Below are 21,527 nucleotides of genomic sequence, written 5' to 3' on the forward strand. Positions count from 1 at the left end.
AAGCAGGTTCTTTTGTCCTAGGTGTCAAATATGAGAACTGTAGATGGTCCTGTGACGCCAACCAAAACATTTTTCTCGTCTTGGTCAACCCAAAACATTCTTCTCGTCTTGGTCAACCTAAAACATTCCTCCCATCTTGGCCAACCTAAAACATTCGTCTTGCCTTGGTCAACCCAAAACATTCTTCCCGTCTTGGTCAACTCAAAACATTCTTCCCGTCTTGGTCAACCCAAAACATTCTTCCCGTCTTGGTCAACCCAAAACATTCTTCCCATCTTGGTCAACCCAAAACATACTTCCCGTCTTGGTCAACCCAAAACATTCTTCTCGTCTTGGTCAACCCAAAACATTCTTCCCGTCTTGGTCAACCCAAAACATTCTTCCCTCCTCGGTCAACCCAAAACATGCTTCCTGTCTTGGTCAACCCAAAACATGCTTCCTGTCTTGGTCAACCCAAAACATGCTTCCCGTCTTGGTCAACCCAAAACATTCTTCCCGTCTTGGTCAACCCAAAACATTCTTCCCTCCTCGGCAACCCAAAACATTCTTCCCTCCTCGGTCAACCCAAAACATTCTTCCCTCCTCGGTCAACCCAAAACATTCTTCCCTCCTCGGTCAACCCAAAACATTCTTCCCTCCTCGGTCAACCCAAAACATTCTTCCCTCCTCAGTCAACCCAAAACATTCTTCCCTCCTCGGTCAACCCAAAACATTCTTCCCTCCTCGGTCAACCCAAAACATTCTTTCCCGCTTGGTCAACCCAAAACATTCTTCTTGTCTTTGTCAACCCGAATAGTGGCCCCTTCACTGTGCTAATCTTGGTCAACCTAAAACGGGTACTCCTAGTGCCCTCTAAGATATTCTTCTGAAATACCCCATGTACATCATAATATACACTGCAGGGACCTCACCAGAAGAAGTCATTACCATTCTACTCATAACACATGAAGCTTAGCCCTGGTCTTTAAGACCAATGTGGTCTTCATTCTACCATGAAGACCATGACAACCATCTACTATGACTCCTCACGCTATGGCTATAAGCCGCCATATAAATGTTTTATTTGGATTACTATGAACATCGCTGTCCACGTCTCAAAGTTTACTTCTTTATTTTGGATCCACATTTTCTTTGACTTCAGTTTAATAGCGAATTTGTTCAAGATTTAGAAGTGACTCCATGTTATTCTCAAGAACTATCCAAGGAGCCACAGGGTTTCTGGCTCTGGACGGACATTACTCCTCTTAATCATCTCCTTAGTGGACAGTTTCCATGACATATTAGTTCTGGCTTGGGCTTTACTCCTGCACTTAAACTCAATAAGTTCTTTGTCATAAAATTTTTAATGCTTTTTCTCTAAACTCACAGTGAATCATTTATGCTGTATTAATACCAATAGGTCTAGGTCTGGCTCTGCCGGTAAATGAAAGTCTTCGAGGGGCGGTGGAGGTTACTGCACACCAAACACCATGGATCTCAGTGCTTTACTATAAATTATATTTGCCTTCAGAATATCCTCAATGATGTAATTCTGGGACCAGTCCATTATGGAAAAACACCATTGCCGTATATTTTTCGTAAAAAGTAAATGAATGGCTTCTCAAAATGTAGGAGCTTGGGCCCTGACAGCTAAACCATGGTGACACCACCTTTTACGTCCTTACCAGCAACATCCACGTAGCTGGTAGACACAGAGCCTACAAGATGTGAACAGAGTCTTATACACCATGAATAGCAAAAAAAACTTTAACTACTTTTAACTTTAAAACTTTAATAACAAACATAGTGCCTACAGACCGTTCCACATCTCCATATCATGAACAGCCCCAGAACTTCATGGTGCAGTCAAAGTAGCAGCAAAATTAGCCACTGAGTTTTACGTAACATGAATTGTGCCATCAGTGTCCTTAGGATTGGCTACACACTATCCGGTATAAGATACAGTGTCTCCACGTCCATCCATAGCGCCTCCAGTAATAGCCACAGTGCCACGACAACAAGGACAAACAAAAAGTCTCCAATATCAGTCACAGTGATACCACAAGGATGGAGAGTCAGCTCACCTGGAGGCTATGCAAGTGATGTCTGGCGTGTTGGAGCATGGGCAACTTTGTTCCAAGGCCACACGTTGGGTCCAGCTTCATACATCAATCCAGAAAAATCCACAAAACGTAGACAATTTATTTCATCTTTTAAAAATTTCATAGGAGATAATAAACATGTTAGGCGCATAGACATACGCAAGGTTACGTCCTACGCTTTTCGGAGAATTCCATGTTTTATGGATTTTTCTGGACTGTTGTATGAAGCTGGTCCCAGCATGTGTTTCTATACACTGATGGCACAAAATAAACACCTGCAGAGCCTCCAATAAATTCATAGTGTCCCCCACTCCATGGACAGGCAAAGAGCCTCTGGAGACATCTAAATGCTGGCGGCACATGGGCGCCACCAGTTTGGCTGTGATCGTTGTTCCGTATGACATCATCATGGCGCCATGACAGCCGACAAGTCTGTATGAGGATCCAGAACCTGAAATTTCTGTTGATCTGGAAAAATCTAAAAATACTGTAAAAATAAGTTTCTCCACGTTAAAAAAATAAAAAACCTAAAAATGTCACCCCTCCTGGAATTGATATAAAAATAAATAAAATAATGAACTTGTTTTGTCACCGCTTTCCAAAATGTCCGATCTATCAAAATATAAAACCGTTTTTTTCCTGGAAGTGAAACCCCGAAACAGATAACAGCGCTCCCAAATGTCCAACTCACCATTTCTTGCCATTTTGCAACTTAAAGAAATTAGAAAAAAAAAACATTTAATTCTCAAAATTTTAGCACTGAAAATGCCGTCTCATTTAAAAAAAAAAGACACCTCACATGATGGTACACCGGACTCTTAATCGTAACAACCCAAAGACTAAAGAGTAGGTTTCATTTGGAGCGCATAGTGAAAGTTCTAAAAACAGAGCCCAAATCACTGGGGTGTATAATTTGTGTAGGTTTTCTTGTGTTTGAATAGATTTTAAAAAGTTAAAACATTTTGTACAAAAAAACCTTCTTCATTTTGCTCTATCCTGACCGTTACGGAATTCACCAACTGGAATATCTGTTTTGATAGATGTGGAGACACCAGAGATATGTTTTTTTTTTTTTTCTAGGAAAAAAAAAATGATTTGAATTTTTACTGTTGTTTTTTTTTTTATTTTAAAACTTTTTTTTACTATAGAGCTGACGGAGATCGCCAAGCGCTGCGCTCGGAAATTTTTGTCGGCTCCATTGAGATGTATGGAGCAGAACGGTCATGCACGGCCGTCTGCTCCATTACACTCCCGGAGCGACGAGGGGTCCGTCTGAGCTACGTGGCACCCCATCGGACCCTTCGTTTTTGTGATCTGTGGGGGTCTCATCCCTGATCTGCGAGTTATGCCCTATTCTGTGGATAGGGTTTAACTCGAATTCATGGGAAAACCCCTTAAATGGGCAGACATAGGTGCCTCCCGGAGGTTCCCAGCTGTCATAGGAACCAATCGGCAGTCCCAGATGATGTTGTGGGGAGTGTTGGTTGGTAGTTATATGGCTGCGTCCATGTAAAGCTGTGAAATGATGAACTTTGACCTCGACAACTAACAGGTTAACTCCCACAAGTGTTGCCAGCATCGGACCGATGCAGGTGTCTGCTGGATAATACCCGGCCTGTATGGAGAGGGAACAGCCTATGAGCATTCTTCATTTAGCCATAACCTCTTTATGTCATATATGTATACATCGGGCGGTCCTGAACTATAAACTACAGTTTGTTACGCAGAAAACAAGCCCTCATGCAGCTCTTTATAAAATAATTGTGGATTTTAAAAGGACGTGGTGCAAAAACAAAAATATATATATTGGGTTGACAAAGGGTTAAGAGTTGTAAATGACATTTTAAATTTTTTTTTTGACCAGATTCATTGTGGGAAAAGAAGAAATTCCCGCTCATACGCTGCTGCCTGAGACCTTGTACGCCAAAACCGGGAAGAAGACCAAGGAACAGACGGAAACATCTCGTAGGATTAATATATTTTCTCTAACTAGGAAACTTATGGACTCAATGTACGTAGAACCAGAATTTTTTTTAATGTAAATTACTTTTATTTTCGGCAGCGGGGGTGTCATTTTTTGGTGTCAAATCATTTTTAAATGGTTTCTCTTTTTTACCTTGAGGCTTTGTTTTTTTTTTGTAGGTTGAAATTTTAAAAATTTATTAAATTTTTAAATTATTTATTATTTTTTTGGGGTGCTGGGATTTATTTTATTTCAATTTTTTTTTGTCAAATTTGTTCTCTGTTACCTTGACCTTGAGAAGACTATACAAGTGGAAAAACCACACAGCAGCCAAAACGCTCTCCATAAATCACATAAATGTATCAGCCCTTAGAATAATATGTCAGGAATCCGCTCTCTCAGAGATGAGGGTATATGTTGCACAATATGTTCAAAAGGTTGTGTGGGAAATGGGAATTTCTTCCTTCAAGATGTTTTCGATTACGGTAAATTTTATATTGTTACAAATATATTGTTCTATATATATATAGGATAACTTACACTAAGACTATACATGAGCTTTATATACATGACATTACTTATCCTGTACTGATCCTGAGTTACATCCTGTATTATACTCCAGAGCTGCACTCACTATTCTGCTGCTGGTGCAGTCACTGTGTACATACATGACATTACTTATCCTGTACTGATCCTGAGTTACATCCTGTATTATACTCCAGAGCTGCACTCACTATTCTGCTGCTGGTGCAGTCACTGTGTACATACATGACATTACTTATCCTGTACTGATCCTGAGTTACATCCTGTATTATACTCCAGAGCTGCACTCACTATTCTGCTGCTGGTGCAGTCACTGTGTACATACATGACATTACTTATCCTGTACTGATCCTGAGTTACATCCTGTATTATACACCAGAGCTGCACTCACTATTCTACTGGTGCAGTCACTGTGTACATACATGACATTACTTATCCTGTACTGATCCTGAGTTACATCCTGTATTATACACCAGAGCTGCACTCACTATTCTACTGGTGCAGTCACTGTGTACATACATGACATTACTTATCCTGTACTGATCCTGAGTTACATCCTGTATTATACACCAGAGCTGCACTCACTATTCTACTGGTGCAGTCACTGTGTACATACATGACATTACTTATCCTGTACTGATCCTGAGTTACATCCTGTATTATACTCCAGAGCTGCACTCACTATTCTGCTGCTGGTGCAGTCACTGTGTACATACATGACATTACTTATCCTGTACTGATCCTGAGTTACATCCTGTATTATACTCCAGAGCTGCACTCACTATCCTGCTGCTGGTGCAGTCACTGTGTACATACATGACATTACTTATCCTGTATTATACCCCAGAGCTGCACTCACTATTCTGCTGCTGGTGCAGTCACTGTGTACATACATGACATTACTTATCCTGTACTGATCCTGAGTTACATCCTGTATTATACACCAGAGCTGCACTCACTATTCTACTGGTGCAGTCACTGTGTACATACATGACATTACTTATCCTGTACTACTGTGCACATACATGACATTACTTATCCTGTACTGATCCTGAGTTACATCCTGTATTATACTCCAGAGCTGCACTCACTATTCTGCTGCTGTTGCAGTCACTGTGTACATACATGATATTACTTATGCTCTACTGATCCTGAGTTCCATATCCACCTAATCCGAAGCAATGTGTGACTTCTCGTCTTCTTTTGGCACATCTCGGCTTCCGTAGCTCCGTGATCGCTACCTGTCATCCAGTGTATCACGGCAAATGCCTTTCCACTCTGTCCCATAGGGGCTTCTGTAGCCCCAAACAAAACCCAGCGACATTACTCTCTGCCTTTTAGCCATCCGAAGATGACTTATTTAGGCTTTTTAATGATTTTATAAATGATATGAAATAATTGACTATTTATGAATATCTTTATTTTTATATTTATTATCATCTGCATTTATGTTTTTTCTTTTATATGACCGTATTATGTGTCTATTTGTTTGTTTTTTTTTAGTCTAATACAGCCACCGTTCAATACCTATTGGTTTTATGAATGAATAATATTCCAATCATGTTTTCCGTTGACATCCTGAGATCATGCTGACGCAATGTTTACCCCATTCTCGCGCCAAAAACACCCGTTTATGAGCCATACATGTTTTTATGCAGTTTTAAGCTTTATATAACCGAGGAAGAGGCTCGAAACGCGTATTACCAGCTTACTAATAAAGAAATGGAATTATGAATAAGATGAATTCTGAGTGATTGGCTCCGCAAACAATCCTGGAAAGTGCCGTATACAAATTCCCCTGTGTGTGTAGTGATTGATAGGATATTTATAGAGGGTCTGGACCCTGATCACACACATTCCCCATCCAGCGTGCGTTCAGATTTGATACCACTTGTAGATCTTGTATCCTTCCGCGTCTCTGTATATTGATATGACACATATACATTCAGATTTACATTCTTGCGGGTGATTTATGGCTTTCTGTTTAGATGCAAACACGGGCCGAGGCACAGATGTTGTAAGCACTACGAGGACAACTGTATCTCCTACTGCATTAAGGTAAGACACGCGCTGATCACAGAGCCGGTAATTGCTCCAAGATGCGGCCGAGCGCCGGCCGCCATGACAGACGCGTTTCTTTGAAGACCCTCGTTGATACATTACGGATACACCAGCCAACCTTTTATGTTCTCCCTGGATCCCGTCCCAAGAACATGAGTATTATCACCATTAATTGGGGTTAGATGTTTAATCAATCACGTTAGTTAGAAATGCTAATGACCTGACCCAGACTGCTGAACCCGCTTACTGCTGTCTGCAGGCGAACAGACATTTACTGTAATTCCTCCGAGATGATGGAAGGACGGAGCTCAGGCTCTTACTCCTCATCCTAAGTGGAGTCTTTCTGGATTTCGGGATTTAATTCCAGACCATTATCAAGTATACGGCGAAAGTGCAACCGAAAAAATGGTTAGGTCTGACCAGCAGTAGTGGATTATAATATAGTCAGTTTGGGTGGTAGTCTGGAGCCAACGCCTTTTACAGGGCCCATGACCACCCAAGCCACCCTCCAAACTATATACTTAGAAGGACCTTCACCCATGAAATCCTTGTACATCTGTTCCGGCTCTCAATACAGATTCAGATACAGATTTCAGGACACTTGAAGGTCCTCCAAGGGTCCTGAAACCACAGATTGAAAGCAGCAGAAAGGTCACATCCCCCATTCCTCATGAAGCTGATTCTAGTACTAGATGTAGGAAGTCCAGGGCCCATGGCAGCCTTAAAGGGGTTATCTGAGATTAGCAATAAATTAGTCATGGGCTGGGGCTGGCTTTTTAAACAAATTAAACAAGTAACTATAAAAATAATCCTTTATTTATATAGCGCACACAGGTTACGCAGCGCTGCACAGAGTTTACCAAATCAGTCCCTGTCCCCAATGAGGTTCACAATCTAATCAACCTACCTGTATGTTTTGGAGTGTGGGAGGAAATCGGAGGACCCGGAGGAAACCCACACAAACACAGAGAGAATATACAAACTCTTTGGAGATGTTGACCCTGGGACTTGAACCCAGGTCCCCAGCACTACAAGACTGTAATGCTAACCACTAAGCCACCATGCTACTTACCTTCTCTGTCGCTGCTGATGTTCCTGTAAACAAACAGGAGCACGGATCAGGTGGACCGCTGTGCTTGGGGAGCTTCCCCATATCACCATATCCCAGCGCCTACAATGCTGAGAGATAGGGACTGATCTGAGAGGCCGGCCACCTCTGCCGGCTGGAAGCTTCCCGAGCGCAGCTTCCGTCTACAGGGGCACGGATCAGACGGACCGCGGCGCAGGACATCAGGAGCGATGGAGGAGGTGAGTACACATTTATTTTGTTTAAAAAGCCCACCCCAGCAGTCACTAATTTATTGCTAATCTTGGATAACCCTTTTAATCCACCCCTGCTTACTGGTCTGTGCGGCAGAGTAGTAGACAGAGGGGAGTCCAGTGGGAGGAGCCAAATGGTTACTGGGTCAGGAAGAAGGTAACAGCATTGCACCCTACTAAACCCTTATAACCCCTTACAGCACCCAAACTTACCCTAGTACACCCACAAAAGAAAATCTGACACGTTTCTAGGACCATCAGAGATCAGCGATTCCTTCAGGGGGGAATACACAAATTTACATCAGGGTGTAATCAAATTCTGCCCTGATCTCTGCACCGATTAGGACAATGGTCCAACTCAACGGCGCTGTGGTGTATACCCATGAGTAGCCACACACACAGGGTATACTAGGGGCAGTGTTGTTAACTTCTTCCTGACCTAGTGACTGTCTGGCTCCTCCCCCTGGACTCACAGACCGCTAAGATCTATTCTTTGGGTTTTTTTGCCATATACTGGTAGCTGTGACCTTTTTGTTTTTGGGGAGGGGAGGTGAGGGTACTTTAGTGTGTTTTGGTACCTGTACATGTATTTGGAGACACATATTTTAATGTTTAGCATTACATGTTAGGTTTTTGTAGCTTTTCACCCTATTATTCTTTGTATATCATTTAGATATAATCTCTAGTTTTCTGATATGCTTTAGTATAGTTAGCACACAGAGCATTGGCTATACGGTGTCCACCCTGTACATTGCTAGCTCTCTTGTCAGCTGAGAGTTGGAGCCAATTGTATCCAGACCCGATGAGCTAAATAAATGTGTAGGAGCTGCAAAAATGTATCAATGTATTAGTGTAATTGTTTAGCTCACAGAGCATTGTCTAGACTAGATACATTTTGTTTCCACTTCTCAGTTGGAAGCAGGGTTTGCAGCCTGTGGATTTGTATGACAATGCTCTGTGAGCCAAACTGAGTCTGATACATTTGCTCAGCTTCTTTTGGTGTGTCTAGCTCACAGAGCATTATCTTCACAAGATACAATAACATCCACACGCTGTAAACCCTGTACATAGCTAGTCTTCCTCTCAGCTGGGAAGTGGAAAACTTGTACCCAGTCTAGAAAATGCTCTGTGAGCTACACACATCACCAGCTTCACAGATATCTTTTCTGGTTTGCTACTATGTATCAGCCTGGAGTGAAGGCTGTGTAGCTCACAGAGCATTGTCTAGACTGGATACAATTGTTTCCACTTGTCAGCTGAGAGAAGGACTGGCTATGTACAGTGGATATAGTTTTAACCTGTCTAGATAATGTTCTGTGAGCTAAACACATCAAAAGTATCTCAGCCTCAGGTGTAATGTAGATTTAATACTAATACGCATCATGTTTGTTGTCACCCTCTCGCCACTATGGCAGCGTACATGATCAGATTTATAACATTACTCCACAGAATGCAGACAGGATTACTAATTCCAAATACTATCAGCATTCTCTGTGATATAATACTGCCATCCAGTGTCAGGAAAGGGTGTAACAGCTGGAATCTCTGGAATTTGCAATATCAATTTTTTATTGTAAACTTAATTTTATTACATTTTTATTATGAGCTTGGAAACATATATAACCAGAGATAAATCCTAAACTGTGATGTTCCATCTGTGCAAAAGATATTACACTAATCATTTACAGAAAATATAAGTTTGAACAGAAATGTGTCTAGGTACTGAGGTACAATGATATAACTACTACTACTACTACTATAATACTGCCCCCTATGTACAAGAATATAACTACTATAATACTGCCCCCTATGTACAAGAATATAACTACTATAATACATCCTCCTATGTACAAGAATATAACTACTATAATACTGCCCCTATGTACGAGAATATAACTACTATAATACTGCCCCTATGTACAAGAATATAACTACTATAATACTGCTCCCTATGTACAAGAATATAACTACTATAATACTGCCCCCTATGTACAAGAATATAACTACTATAATACATCCTCCTATGTACAAGAATATAACTACTATAATACTGCCCCTATGTACGAGAATATAACTACTATAATACTGCCCCTATGTACAAGAATATAACTACTATAATACTGCTCCCTATGTACAAGAATATAACTACTATAATACTGCCCCCTATGTACAAGAATATAACTACTATAATACTGCCCCCTATGTACAAGAATATAACTACTATAATACTGCCCCCTATGTACAAGAATATAACTTCTATAATACTACCCCCTATGTACAAGAATATAACTACTATAATACTGCCTCCTATGTACAAGAATATAACTACTATAATACTGCCCCCTATGTACAAGAATATAACTACTATAATACTGCCCCCTATGTACAAGAATATAACTTCTATAATACTACCCCCTATGTACAAGAATATAACTACTATAATACTGCCCCCTATGTACAAGAATATAACTACTATAATACTGCCCCCTATGTACAAGAATATAACTACTATAATACTGCCCCTATGTACAAGAATATAACTACTATAATACTGCCCCCTATGTACAAGAATATAACTACTATAATACTGCCCCCTATGTACAAGAATATAACTACTATAATACTGCCCCTATGTACAAGAATATAACTACTATAATACATCCTCCTATGTACAAAAATATAACTACTATAATACTGCCACCTATGTACAAGAATATAACTACTATAATACATCCTCCTATGTACAAGAATATAACTACTATAATACTGCCTCCTATGTACAAGAATATAACTAGTATAATACTGCCCTCTATGTACAAGAATATAACTACTGTAATACTGCCCCCTATGTACAGGAATATAACTACTATAATACTGCCCCCTATGTACAAGAATATAACTACTATAATACTGCCCCCTATGTACAAGAATATAACTACTATAATACTGCCCCCTATGTACAAGAATATAACTACTATAATACTGCCCCCTATGTACAAGAATATAACTACTATAATACTGCGCCCTATGTACATGAATATAACTACTATAATAATGCCCCCTATGTACAAGAATATAACTACTATAATACTGCCCCCTATGTACAGGAATATAACTACTATAATACTGCCCTCTATGTACAAGAATATAACTACTATAATACTGCCCCCTATGTACAGGAATATAACTACTATAATACTGCCCCCTATGTACACTAATATAACTACTATAATACTGCCCCCTATGTACAAGAATATAACTACTATAATACTGCCCCTATGTACAAGAATATAACTACTATAATACATCCTCCTATGTACAAGAATATAACTACTATAATACATCCTCCTATGTACAAGAATATAACTACTATAATACATCCTCCTATGTACAAGAATATAACTACTATAATACTGCCCCCTATGTACAAGAATATAACTACTATAATACTGCGCCCTATGTACATGAATATAACTACTATAATAATGCCCCCTATGTACAAGAATATAACTACTATAATACTGCCCTCTATGTACAGGAATATAGCTACTATAATACTGCCCTCTATGTACAAGAATATAACTACTATAATACTGCCCCCTATGTGCAAGAATATAACTACTATAATACTGCCCTCTATGTACAAGAATATAACTACTATAATACTGCCCCCTATGTACAGGAATATAACTACTATAATACTGCCCCCTATGTACACTAATATAACTACTATAATACTGCCCCCTATGTACAAGAATATAACTACTATAATACTGCCCCTATGTACAAGAATATAACTACTATAATACATCCTCCTATGTACAAGAATATAACTACTATAATACATCCTCCTATGTACAAGAATATAACTACTATAATACATCCTCCTATGTACAAGAATATAACTACTATAATACTGCCCCCTATGTACAAGAATATAACTACTATAATACTGCGCCCTATGTACATGAATATAACTACTATAATAATGCCCCCTATGTACAAGAATATAACTACTATAATACTGCCCTCTATGTACAGGAATATAGCTACTATAATACTGCCCTCTATGTACAAGAATATAACTACTATAATACTGCCCCCTATGTGCAAGAATATAACTACTATAATACTTCCCCTATGTACAAGAATATAACTACTATAATACTGCCCCCTATGTACAGGAATATAACTACTATAATACTGCCCCCTATGTACAGGAATATAACTACTATAATACTGCCCCCTATGTACAAGAATATAACTACTATAATACTGTGCCCTATGTACATGAATATAACTACTATAATAATGCCCCCTATGTACAAGAATATAACTACTATAATACTGCCCCCTATGTACAGGAATATAACTACTATAATACTGCCCCCTATGTACAAGAATATAACTACTATAATACTTCCCCTATGTACAAGAATATAACTACTATAATACTGCCCCCTATGTACAAGAATATAACTACTATAATACTGCCCCCTATGTACAGGAATATAACTACTATAATACTGCCCCCTATGTACAGGGATATAACTACTATAATACTGCTGCCTATGTACAAGAATATAACTGCTATATTACTGCCCCCTATGTACAAGAATATAACTACTATAATACTGCTGCCTATGTACAAGAATATAACTACTATAATACTGCCCCCTATGTACAAGAATATAACTGCTATAATACTGCCGCCTATGTACAAGAATATAACTACTATAATACTGCCCCCTATGTACAAGAATATAACTACTATAATACTGCCCCCTATGTACAAGAATATAACTACTATAATACTGCCCCCTATGTACAAGAATATAACTACTATAATACTGCCCCCTATGTACAAGAATATAACTACTATAATACTGCCCCCTATGTACAAGAATATAACTACTATAATACCGCCCCCTATGTACAAGAATATAACTGCTATAATACTTCTTCTATGAATGACTTAGTTATGTTATGTCTTTTATTAGTGAATGCTATAATATTTTTCTTTTTATTATTTTCAGGGATTTATACGAATGTTCAGTGTTGGGTATCTCATCCAGTGCTGCCTCCGCATCCCGTCCACCTTCAGACAAGTGTTTACAAAACCCTCCCGCTTGATTTCCCTGTTTTACAACAAAGAAAACTTCCAGCTCGGGGCTTTCCTGGGGTCTTTTGTCAGTATTTATAAGGTGAGGAGGGGCAAACATGGCTTATGTTCATGGCTTATGTTCAGTGATTTATCAAAGTCCCCAGTAGTTTTGGTTACTACAATTAGATGACCGTATTGGAATAACCTGGGGATGGATTTGACATAAAGTTATGTCTTGGGGGAACCAATACTACACTTCACCATTTGGAGTGAAAAGGCGTTGCTTGTTAATCTCTCTTCTACTCGTCCATTGGGGATGCAGGTCTTCATCCTGCTCCCCCCAGCATCGCCAGTCCAGGTGGAGTTTCATCCCATCAATGTGAGGGGACACCCAAAATATCTCCTAGATTTCTTGTGTGGGAACTTTCAATATGGCCTTAACTTCTCATGTTGAGACCAGAAATCTCTCAGGTGGAGACTAACGATCTTTCTTCAATATTTTGTGTGGGGACTTGCGATCTCCCCCCGATCTCTTGAGTGGGATCTCTCAATCTTTCCCCGACCTATTGTGTGGAGACTCTGGATCTCTCCTCGATCTCTTGTATGTACTCTATCAATCTCTTCTAAATTACTTATGTGGAGACTATCGACCTCTCCTCAATCTCTCGCGTGGGATCTCTCAATCTCTCCTCGATCTCTTGTATGTACTCTATCAATCTCTTCTAAATTACTTATGTGGAGACTATCGACCTCTCCTCAATCTCTCGTGTGGGATCTCTCAATCTCTCCTCGATCTCTTGTACAGTATGTACTCTATCAATCTCTTCTAAATTACTTATGTGGAGACTATCGACCTCTCCTCAATCGCTCGAGTGGGATCTCTTGATCTCTCCTCGATCTCTTGTACAGTATGTACTCTATCAATCTCTTCTAAATTACTCATGTGGAGACTATCAATCTCTCCTCAATCTCTCAAGTGGGATCTCTCGATCTCTTGTGTGGAGACTCTGGATCTCTCCTCGATCTCTTGTATGTACTCTATCAATCTCTTCTCAACTATTTATGTGGAGACTATCAATCTCTCCTCAATCTCTCAAGTGGGATCTCTCGATCTCTTGTGTGGAGACTCTGGATCTCTCCTCGATCTCTTGTATGTACTCTATCAATCTCTTCTCAACTATTTATGTGGAGACTATCGATCTCTCCTCAATCTCTCGAGTGGGATCTCTTGTGTGGAGACTCTGGATCTCTTCTCGATCTCTTGTATGTACTCTATCAATCTCTTCTAAATTACTTATGTTGAGACTATCGACCTCTCCTCAATCGCTCGAGTGGGATCTCTCGATCTCTCCTCGATCTCTTGTACAGTATGTACTCTATCAATCTCTTCTAAATTACTCATGTGGAGACTATCGATCTCTCCTCAATCTCTCGAGTGGGATCTCTCAATCTCTCATCGATCTCTTGTGTGGAGACTCTGGATCTCTTCTTGATCTCTCGTGTGGAGACTCTGGATCTCTCCTCGATATCTTGTGTGAGTACTCGTGACCTCTTCTTCTCTGGCCCCATTAGGTTGTGTAGGACAATTTTTTGGGTAAATGCTCACCTGCACATTGGCTTCTTATGGAACATATGGTGGGCCCGGGGACTGCCTGTAATGTATTGGTATCCCCTTCACGACTTGGCCTTTTTTAGTTTTTTCACTTCCATTTTTCACTCACCAACTTCAAAAATCTATAACTTTTTTATTTTTCCACATAAAGAGCTCTGTTATGGCTTATTTTCTGCGTAACAAATTGCACTTCATAGTGACGGTATTTAATATTCTATGGTGTGTACTGGGAAGCGGGAAAAAAATTCCAAATGCAGTGAAAATGGTGAAAAACCACATTTGTGACGTTTTCTTGTGGGCTTGGATTTTACAGCTTTCACTCTGCGTCCCAAATGACATGTCTACTTTATTCTTTGGGTCGGTACGATCACGTGGATACCAAATTTGTATAGGTTTTATAATGTTTTCATACATTTAAAAAAATTAAAACCTCCTGTACAAAATATTTTTTTTTTATTTTGCCATTTCTGGGGCCAATAACTTTTTCATACTTTGGTGTACGGAGCTGTGGATAGTGTCATTTTTTGCGAATTTTGATGCAGTTTTCATTACTATAATTTTTGGGACTGTGCGACCTTTTGATCACTTTTTATTAATTTTTTTATATTTTTCAAAATAGCAAAAAAATGCCATTTTTGACTTTGGACGCTATTTTCCGTTACGGGGTTAAACATAGTGAAAAAACATTATCATATTTTGATAGATCGGGCATTTTCGGACGCGGCGATACCTAATGTGTTTATGATTTTTACTGTTTATTTATTTTTATATCACTTCTAGGGAAAGGGGGGTGATTTGAATTTTTAGGTTTTTTTATTATAATTTTTTTTTTTTAAACTTTTTTTTATTTTTACTTTTACTATTTTTCAGACTCCCTAGGGTACTCTAACCCTAGGTAGTCTGATCGATCCTATCATATACTGCCATACTACAGTATGGCAGTATATGTGGATTTTACTCCCCATGCATTACAATGTGCAATTAGCACATTGTAATGCATGGGTTAAAACGAAGTAGCCTCGGGTGTTCGGAACACCCGAGGTTACCATGGCGACGGATCGCCGCTCCCCGTGACGTCATCGGGGAGCAGCGATCCACGACAAGATGGCGGCGCCCATGCGGCGCCATCTCTTTGAAGCCGCCGGCGCTAGCACCGATCGCAGGTGTTACCGGTAAGCCTTTGCTGCAATATGCAGCAAAGACTTACCGGCTATGGAGAGGGCTCGGCCCGCGAGCCCTCTCCATGCACCGGGACCCGGCGCGCGCCGTACTAGTACTGAGCTTTGGGAATTATAATAGCTGGTTGGAAGTCACTCCCTATAGCTGGGCCATTGAGGAGCAGAGTGATGAATAGACATGTAACCAGCACTATACTACACTATGTTGAAGGACATTACCTGTGAGTAGTGTAATTCATTAGTTGCTATCTTTAATTACAGGGTACAAGCTGTTTTTTGAGATGGGTACGCAACCTGGACGACGAGCTCCACGCACTTATAGCTGGTAAGATTTGCCTTAAATGCATTATAGGTTCTATATAGAGATGACCCGCCTCCTCAGGCGTCAATGAAGGACCATGGGAAGGTGTGAGATGTGAACACCTCGTTTTTATCACACAGTGTTTTTTAATCCCATGAACGGGCCCTTCCTGCTTAACCTTTTTAATTGGTTAGATGGTATGTTCTTCAGGATGTATGTACAGAATGGAAAGCCCCAATACCCAATGTGACATCTGGCCAGTGGACCTATAACAATATCCTCCAAAGTCATTTTTTGACAGAGATGAGTCTGAAATGGGGCTGGAGCGTCTCTTCAGCAACTTCCATTTCAGGCTCTATAGCAGCTAGAACCATGGAGTCATTGAAAATATGGGAATTTCATCTTTGAAAGAGCATCATGGTTGTGGTTATGTGGTCTACAGAACAGGGGATAGACAATTGGGTTTTCAATGAATGATCATTCTAGAAAGAACATATCATACCCTATCTGAAGGGGCTTGTAGTTTAAGGGGGGGGAAAGCAGGTGACAGTGTCCCTTTAAATTAAATATGGGGACAAGACAAATGTCTAACCCTTTGGGCCAAGTCATAGAAAGTTCAAAAATAAGTTATCACCCCCTTACAAAGCTTGATGAACCTTTCTGTGATCCTCTACGGTCCACATTTACCTGGGGGAAGCAGTGGAGTGAAGAACCTAATGGCCACCCCACTCCTGGGGTCATGGACATTGTGGCCCAAAGCTTACTTGCAGTGAGCCCCAAAAGTGCTGTCTGATAACTGGAAGCCTTTATTAATAAAACTAAAATTGAAAAAAGTCCACTTTTTACTGTGTTCTTCACAATCTTATCTGTACACCCATCCAGGCGCACCATGTAATTGGCTGATAACCGATCCCTGTACCTAATACTCTCTACAGTGATAAGTATTCGCCTGTGTACTTATTGTCCAAACCAGTATCTCCCATGCGTTTCAGGTTTCCTGGCTGGAATCTCCATGATGTTTTATAAGAGCACCACAATTTCCATGTATTTGGCGTCCAAACTAGTGGAGGTGAGTGCGTCATTTATTTGAGATATGGTTTCGCTAATGATCTCAGAGTATAAGTTGTTAAAGGGGTTTTCCAACATCTGGGGCCCTGCTGGAATTAACAGCGAGAACGGGTCTTGAAGTACAGCTCCCTTCTCCACATAGTGGCCAAGATGGGTATCTGCAGCTCAACTCCAATTCATCTGTATGGGAACGAAGCTGTCGTGACTGCTCGGTATCTGTCTATGGGGAGACTCATTCTACGCTTTTTGTTGCAGACAATGTATTTCAAGGGGATTGAAGCTGGACGGTTTCCATATTTCCCTCACGCGGATAGTATCATCTATGCAGTGTCCACAGCAATCTGTTTCCATGCTGTAAGTAATCTCATTAAAGGGAATGCCAAGTGTGTAAAATCATTTTTAGATACTCCATTAGGAGATCAAAAATAGATTGGTGCAGAACAGTTTGGCAAACACTGTTATAGCATGTTAGCTGTAAGAAACTTGCTCCCATGTTGATAATTTTTAGTAGGTGATGAATGGGCCTTAAAGGGAACCTGTCAGATAAACTAACCAACACTAACTAAAATTATCTTTGAAAACTGCTATTCCACCGCAGTACAACTATCCCTATGTTGTTCATCCTCATGCCTGTACAAAGTTCTACAGTCCGTTTGTGAAGTTGACTAAACATCTAGGTGATGAATTGGCCTTAAAGGGAACCTGTCAGATAAACTAACCAACTCTAAAAATATTTTTGAAAACTGCTATTCTACAGCAGTACAACTATCCCTATGTTGTTCCTCCCCATTCCTGTAAAGTTCTACAATCTGTTCATAAAGTTGAGTAACCATCTATGCATATTCATATTCTTCTAGCCCATCCACGCTTCCATCTTCACAAGTAAAAAGGGGTCTACTTTCTCTTCAGATGAGTGAACTCCGCAACGATACATCTTCCCTCCCTCAGAAATGTAAGAGCCGTTGTCTGTGCGTGACTGAAATCAGCCCCTCATTCACCCCTTCCTCAGGAAATCTCAGTACAGAGTCACACACTGACACCCGCTTTGTCATCCCTGAGGAAATGAGTTGGAGGTGCGGCTATGTCAGAAGGACATAAATATGGCGGACTCAACTCAAAGGAAAGAAAATTATTGGATTAACATGGGGTCGCTTGCATTGATGATGCTGAGTCAACCTTATAAACAGACTGTGGAAGTTTACAAGCATGGGGAGGAACAATATAGGGAAAGTTGTACTGCTGTATAATAGCAGATTCCAAAGATATGTTTAGTGAGTTTGGGTAAGGAAGACTAGACTGCTTGACTACTTTAAGGTTGTTTGTAGTCTGTTACCATGTCAACACATTATTCTTTGTGTCACCCAGAGAATTTTTAAAATTAACTGTAAAAGCAGCTTTTTAATGCATTTAAACATGAAAAAAAATCACAATTTGGTAACCTTGTACACATCATGTTGTGTTTATTCCTGGGGAAGCCGTGATAGATATGTTGTGAATTAATATTTTTTTTCCCATGTCTCATAGGCTGTTTTGGAAGTTCAGAATCTAAGACCCTCCTACTGGAAATTTCTTTTGAGACTTACCAAAGGGAGGTAAGAAGTTCCTCTCTATTAGATTCACTTATAGCCCTTCTATTTAACCCTGTCATAACATTTAAAGGGATTATTTTGCCTTATCACAGTATTTCATTAATGAACTCTAGTCTTAACACCCCTTCATTTATATAGGCTATGAGGGCCTACTCACACTATGTTTGCCCCATAGTCATTGACGTGTTGTAATACCAACCATGAACAATAGTGGTGCGGTCTAAAAACTGCAGATACCATCAAGAGAACCTCTTATCCTACATCTAGAAATTATATACTACCCGTTGAAAGCCAAATAGTACAAAAACATTAAAGGACATCTACCACCACGACCAGGGATTGTAAACCAAGCACACTGACATACTGGTGTGTGCCCCCCCCTGTCAGGATCTGCTCTTCTTTTGGCTTCTTAAGCCCTTGTTTTTATGAAAAAAAGGTTTACAGGTTATGCAAATGAGCCTGTGGGGCTCCAGACTCAATTGATATCAATGGAGCTTGGAGCCCCTCAAACTCATTTGCATAATAAAAGAGTTAAAACGGGTGGTTAAGAAGCTAAAAGAAGAGCTGATCCTGCCAGAGGAACCACACACCTGTATGTCAGTGTGCTGGGTTTACAATCCTTCGTCCTGGTGGCTGATGTCCTTTAACACCACCATCGTCACACACTCCTACAGTGCATCCAAAAATAATAATCTGTCTTCTTTTCCATGGCCAGGTTTGCTTTAATGAACAGGAAAGCCTTAGATGCCTTTGGTTCAGAAGCTTCTAAGAAGTTCAACAACTTTATACCTAAACTGGACCCGAGATACACCATCGTAAAACCGGAGCTACCGATACAGTTCTCCTGAACTCTCGTGCACTTCTCCCTTGATAAAATGTGAAAATCGAGAGTCTCCGAATCAGAACAAATTTCGGGAGAGAATAGAAGTGGGAACCTGTAAGCTTCAGTTCAGTATTAACTAATTCTAGTTGACCAATATGAAGATCAGTTAATTCTTCTTGAACTTTTTGGTAGATTGATGAATGATCCCGATAGAGATTGCAACTGGAAACCGAGTTGTCTCCATTATCCCGACAAATCATTTATAAGGGGCGAAAATGATCATAGCTTATCATTGATTGTATCTAAGATGAACTAACACCAATTAAATGTCTTAATTTTCCTCGGCATAAGGTATTTAGCAGACTTGTAGGTAACCAGATCCTGTGTGGTCACCTGCCCGTCATGTGGACCAATATAGACATTTGTTTTGTGTAGGAGTCCATGTTCTGGAGTGTGGCGGCTACCTTGTGTAACATTCAGTACAAAATCCATTTTTCCAAAAATTTCAGGTGTCCTGTATCACATTCGAGAATATTTTTGGAATTTTTTTTTTCTAGAAGTAAAGTAGAAAAGTCCTAATTTGAATAGAAATGTTGAAAGTTTTTCAGCACGTGGAGCCAATGTTTATACCATTGGTAATATTTAGCTTTTTATGGTTATTGAGGTTCTTCAGATGGTCATGGTCTATGATCTTTGTTTTGTTTTTCGTTTCATGTATAACATAATTTTTTAGAAAGTTTCCAATGGAATTCATTGATTCCAACTTTCTTCATGGTCATCATGAAACACTAAATTAAAAGACTAAGACATTTTTGTCCTTCTTCAACGTATGTTAAGAAGGAAAGATAATTACTCAACGCAAGCCAAAGGAAAAGTTCTATTCCAACTTTCCGTAGATATGTTAGACCTTGGCTTCGGTGGACTAATCTTCTGAGGGATAAGGTCCCCCTCGAAATTTCTTGGAATTTGATCAAATGACAATTTATATATTTTTGATGGTGGTCATACTTATGGCTGTCCTACTCATCAGGGACACATCTGCACTACCACCACTTAAAGGGCACCTACCACCACGAATCTACCTATAAAGGTAGATCGGGTGGTAGGTGGATGTATGGGACGTGAGGATAGCCCTTTTTAGAGCTAATCCTCACGTCCCCGCTAGCCTAGCATAAACTTTATTGGCCTAATATGTTAATTTAATTAAGCGGCTACCGGGGCGTGGAGTAGCCGGACACGAGGCTACACGGCGCGGCTACTCCACGCCCCAGTAGCTGCTTTCCCCCGCCTACCCTGTGATCTTCGGCGCGCAGCTCCTGGCAGCTGCGCGCCCTCGTCCGAGAAGCCGGAGTTCTGCGCATGCGCAGTAACTCCGGCCTCGTTCCCGAGATCGCGCATCTTGGCCGGAGTTACTGCGCATGCGCAGAACTCCGGCTTCTCGGACGAGGGCGCGCAGCTGCCAGGAGCTGCGCGCCGAAGATCACAGGGTAGGCGGGGGAAAGCAGCTACTGGGGCGTGGAGTAGCCGCGCCGTGTAGCCTCGTGTCCGGCTACTCCACGCCCCGGTAGCCGCTTAATTAAATTAACATATTAGGCCAATAAAGTTTATGCTAGGCTAGCGGGGACGTGAGGATTAGCTCTAAAAAGGGCTATCCTCACGTCCCATACATCCACCTACCACCCGATCTACCTTTATAGGTAGATTCGTGGTGGTAGGTTCCCTTTAAAGCTCAATCCTTTGGGCCCCTTCAAACATCTGATCATTGGGGTGTTAAGAGTTGTCCACCACCCATTTAATAATCCTAAAATTAGGATATCAGGAGAAATCTATGGAATAATTCATCTATATTTTGAGATTGAGTCCAGTCCTGCCACCCCCAGAATA

General features: G+C 40.4%; 1 protein-coding gene across 1 annotated transcript in view; it reads left to right on the forward strand.

Annotated features, from left to right (window-relative positions):
• The window catches only part of TMEM135 (transmembrane protein 135), a 264,465-nt gene extending 243,744 nt beyond the window's left edge, over nucleotides 1-20,721 (forward strand). The window contains exons 8-15 of the mRNA XM_072134070.1: nucleotides 3,946-4,092; nucleotides 6,576-6,645; nucleotides 13,005-13,172; nucleotides 16,124-16,187; nucleotides 17,156-17,232; nucleotides 17,487-17,585; nucleotides 18,756-18,823; nucleotides 19,536-20,721. Coding sequence (XP_071990171.1) covers nucleotides 3,946-4,092; nucleotides 6,576-6,645; nucleotides 13,005-13,172; nucleotides 16,124-16,187; nucleotides 17,156-17,232; nucleotides 17,487-17,585; nucleotides 18,756-18,823; nucleotides 19,536-19,668 — 826 coding nt within the window. The 3' untranslated portion in view covers nucleotides 19,669-20,721. The remainder of the gene's footprint in view (nucleotides 1-3,945; nucleotides 4,093-6,575; nucleotides 6,646-13,004; nucleotides 13,173-16,123; nucleotides 16,188-17,155; nucleotides 17,233-17,486; nucleotides 17,586-18,755; nucleotides 18,824-19,535) is intronic.
• Nucleotides 20,722-21,527: the final 806 nt, after the last annotated feature.

This window comes from Engystomops pustulosus, chromosome 2 (genome assembly GCF_040894005.1).
Source record: "Engystomops pustulosus chromosome 2, aEngPut4.maternal, whole genome shotgun sequence".
NCBI classification, from domain to species: Eukaryota; Metazoa; Chordata; class Amphibia; order Anura; family Leptodactylidae; genus Engystomops; species Engystomops pustulosus.